The sequence below is a fragment of the Penaeus vannamei genome, chromosome 14, assembly GCF_042767895.1.
Source record: "Penaeus vannamei isolate JL-2024 chromosome 14, ASM4276789v1, whole genome shotgun sequence".
Lineage (NCBI taxonomy): Eukaryota > Metazoa > Arthropoda > Malacostraca > Decapoda > Penaeidae > Penaeus > Penaeus vannamei.
In genome coordinates, this window is record NC_091562.1 from 11,862,984 (window position 1) to 11,865,483 (window position 2,500).

Genomic DNA, 2,500 nt, shown 5'->3' on the forward strand with positions numbered 1-2,500 from the left:
AAGGAAGGGGTTGGGGGGGAACACATAAAGGAAGGACACAAAGGTCAGACAGGGTCACCGTGACAAAAGAGTGCAAAGGTTGAGGTCGATATTCGATGCAGATTTGCAACCACATTTGCAACTGTTTATCGTAAAATAAGTGAAGTACATTCTATAAACAAATGTAACTATTTTCTTCAATAAGAAAAAATGAAAAACATATTTGACCCGCCCAATGCCGACTCTGAACCTGAGCACAAGAGGTCACTCAGCGGATGCATCAAACTGAACGGACTTTGATCTCTGGTCCCTCCATTCCCCCAACTGACCTGCTTTCTCTCCAGCTCTGTCACCAGCAACTCGAGCTGACTCTGAAGCCTTTGCTTTTCAACAGCTGAATTCTTCAACTCAGTATTGGCTTTGTTCAGGTCTGCCTTCAACCTCTGTATCTCCTGGCTGTCTTTCGGGTTGTTGCTTTGGTTCTGTATGATCTGCTGCTGTTCGTGTGTTTGTTGGAGTAAGTGTTGTATTTTCTGGGTCTGTTCCTGAATCTGCTGTTGTGCTTGTTGTGCTTGTTTTTGTAGTGTTTGATTTTGTTGCTGTAATTGTTGATTTTGTTTGTTTGTGTCTGCAATCTGTTTGTTAAGGTCCTGATTTTGTTGATTCAGCTGTTGCACTTGCTGATTTATTTTTTGGTTGTCTTGAGCCATGGTCTGCATTTGCTTCTGCATCTCCTGCACAGCGCGCTCTGCCTGATCTGCTCTCTGTTTCTCTGAGGAGATATTTTGCTGAAGTTTGGCTGTCTCGCCCTCTCCCTTTACAGCATGATCCTCTACCTGTTTTTTCAGCTCTCCAACATCTCGCTCTGCCTTTTCAGCCCGCAGTCTTCCTTTCTCTGCCTCGCTGCGCATGACTCCCAGCTCCTTCTCTTTGCCTTGCAACTGAATGATCAAGTTCTTGAGCTCCTTCTCAGCCTCCTTCTGGATTAACCCTGCCTCCTTCTGAGCGGCCTGTGCCACCTGCTGAGCCTTTTGGACCTCCTGCTGAAGTCGCTGCACCTCCTTTTCCGCCTCGGCTCGCAAGGCATTGAACTCCTTTTCTTTGGCTGAGAGTTGCCCTTGCAGCCTCTGGATTTCCTTTTCTCTGCCTTCCAACATTTCTTTGGCCCCTTGTTCCATCTCTTTCGTGGTGTTGCTCAGCTCTGATTTGATTCGCTTATTCTCGTCCTTGAACTTTTGTAAGTCTGATTCTGACTGCTTCAGCTCCTGCTGGAAGTTCAGGAGCATGTCTTGGGACTTCTCTAGCTGTTTCACAAGCTGGTCTCTCTCAGTCTGTAACTGCTTGAGGTCCGTCTCGAGTCTGCCGATCATCTTCTCGCGTTTCTCTTGTGTCGTATTCAGTCTCTCCTTTTCTGTTCCGACCTTACTGAGGTCATCTTTAGCTCTCTCTAGTTCCTTGTTCAGACGTATGATCTCTTCTTTACACTTTTCGAGATCTGTGTTGGACCTTTGCTGATAGTCCGAGGCCTTATTCACCATGCCCTTTGCCTCGTCTAAATCTCTCTTGAATTTCTTGTTCTCCATTTCTAATTTTTCTTTGGTGTCATTTGCTCTTCTGAGTTCTGTCTGAGACTTTTCTAATCGTTCGTGTAACTTCTCGAGTTCGACAGACATTCTCTCGAACTCAATTTTGGCTGATTCATTGCTCTCTTGGTATTTAGACATGTGCTGTTGCGATCTCTCCATCTCGTGCGTCAGTCGTTGGACTTCCAGCTCAGCCTTTTCCCTTCCAGCCTGAGCACGAGTGAAGTCAGCCTGAGCACGGTCTAATTTGTCTTTTAATTTCTCGATCTCTATGGAGGTCTTTTCCACCTCGGTCTTGTTCCTGTCTTGGGCCGTGAGGAAACGCTCGAGTTGATTCTGGCTCATCTGAAGGTCGCTCTTGAGCCTCTCGTTCTCGCTCTCCAGTTTCTCCACCTTTTGTTGTGATTTTGTACATTCGATCTGAGCTCTTTCATATTTGTCTTTCATCTTCTCAACTTCGATATTCGCTCGTTCAAGTTCCCCTTCGTACTTCTCCTGGCTGCTTGTGTACTTCCCTACTCTGGACTGTGTTCTGTCGAGCTCTGACTTCATACCATCCAGTTCTTCAGACAATTTCTCATTCAGGAGCTTCGCTTTCTGTAGTTCTACCTGGCTCACGTCATAACGTTCCCGTAACCGTTCGTTCTCACTCGTGAACTTCTCTACGTCCTGCTTGTTCTTCTCTGAGTCAAGCTGATATTTACCTCTTTGTTGGTCTGCTTTGTCCATGTCAGTCTTCAGCTTAGTCACCTCCGTCTCGTACTTCTCTCGCAGCTTAGCTTCTCGCTCCAAGTCCATCTGGGTTTTCTCTAACTTGTCCTTCACTCTTTCAATCTCGATCTTTAGCATCTCATAGTCTTCTTTGGTCCGCTCTGTGTTGTCCTGATATTTACCCATCCTGACTAAGACGCGGTCCATCTCTGCCTGGACGTTCTCGC

The 2,500-nt window shown here is 46.4% G+C and overlaps 1 protein-coding gene across 1 annotated transcript in view; it reads right to left on the reverse strand.

The window, feature by feature from the left end:
• Positions 1–2,500, reverse strand: part of LOC113815960 (golgin subfamily A member 4) — a 306,648-nt gene that overhangs the window by 26,415 nt on the left and 277,733 nt on the right. The window contains exon 19 of the mRNA XM_070129428.1: positions 309–2,500. This exon is cut by the window's right edge and continues 518 nt beyond it. Coding sequence (XP_069985529.1) covers positions 309–2,500 — 2,192 coding nt within the window. The remainder of the gene's footprint in view (positions 1–308) is intronic.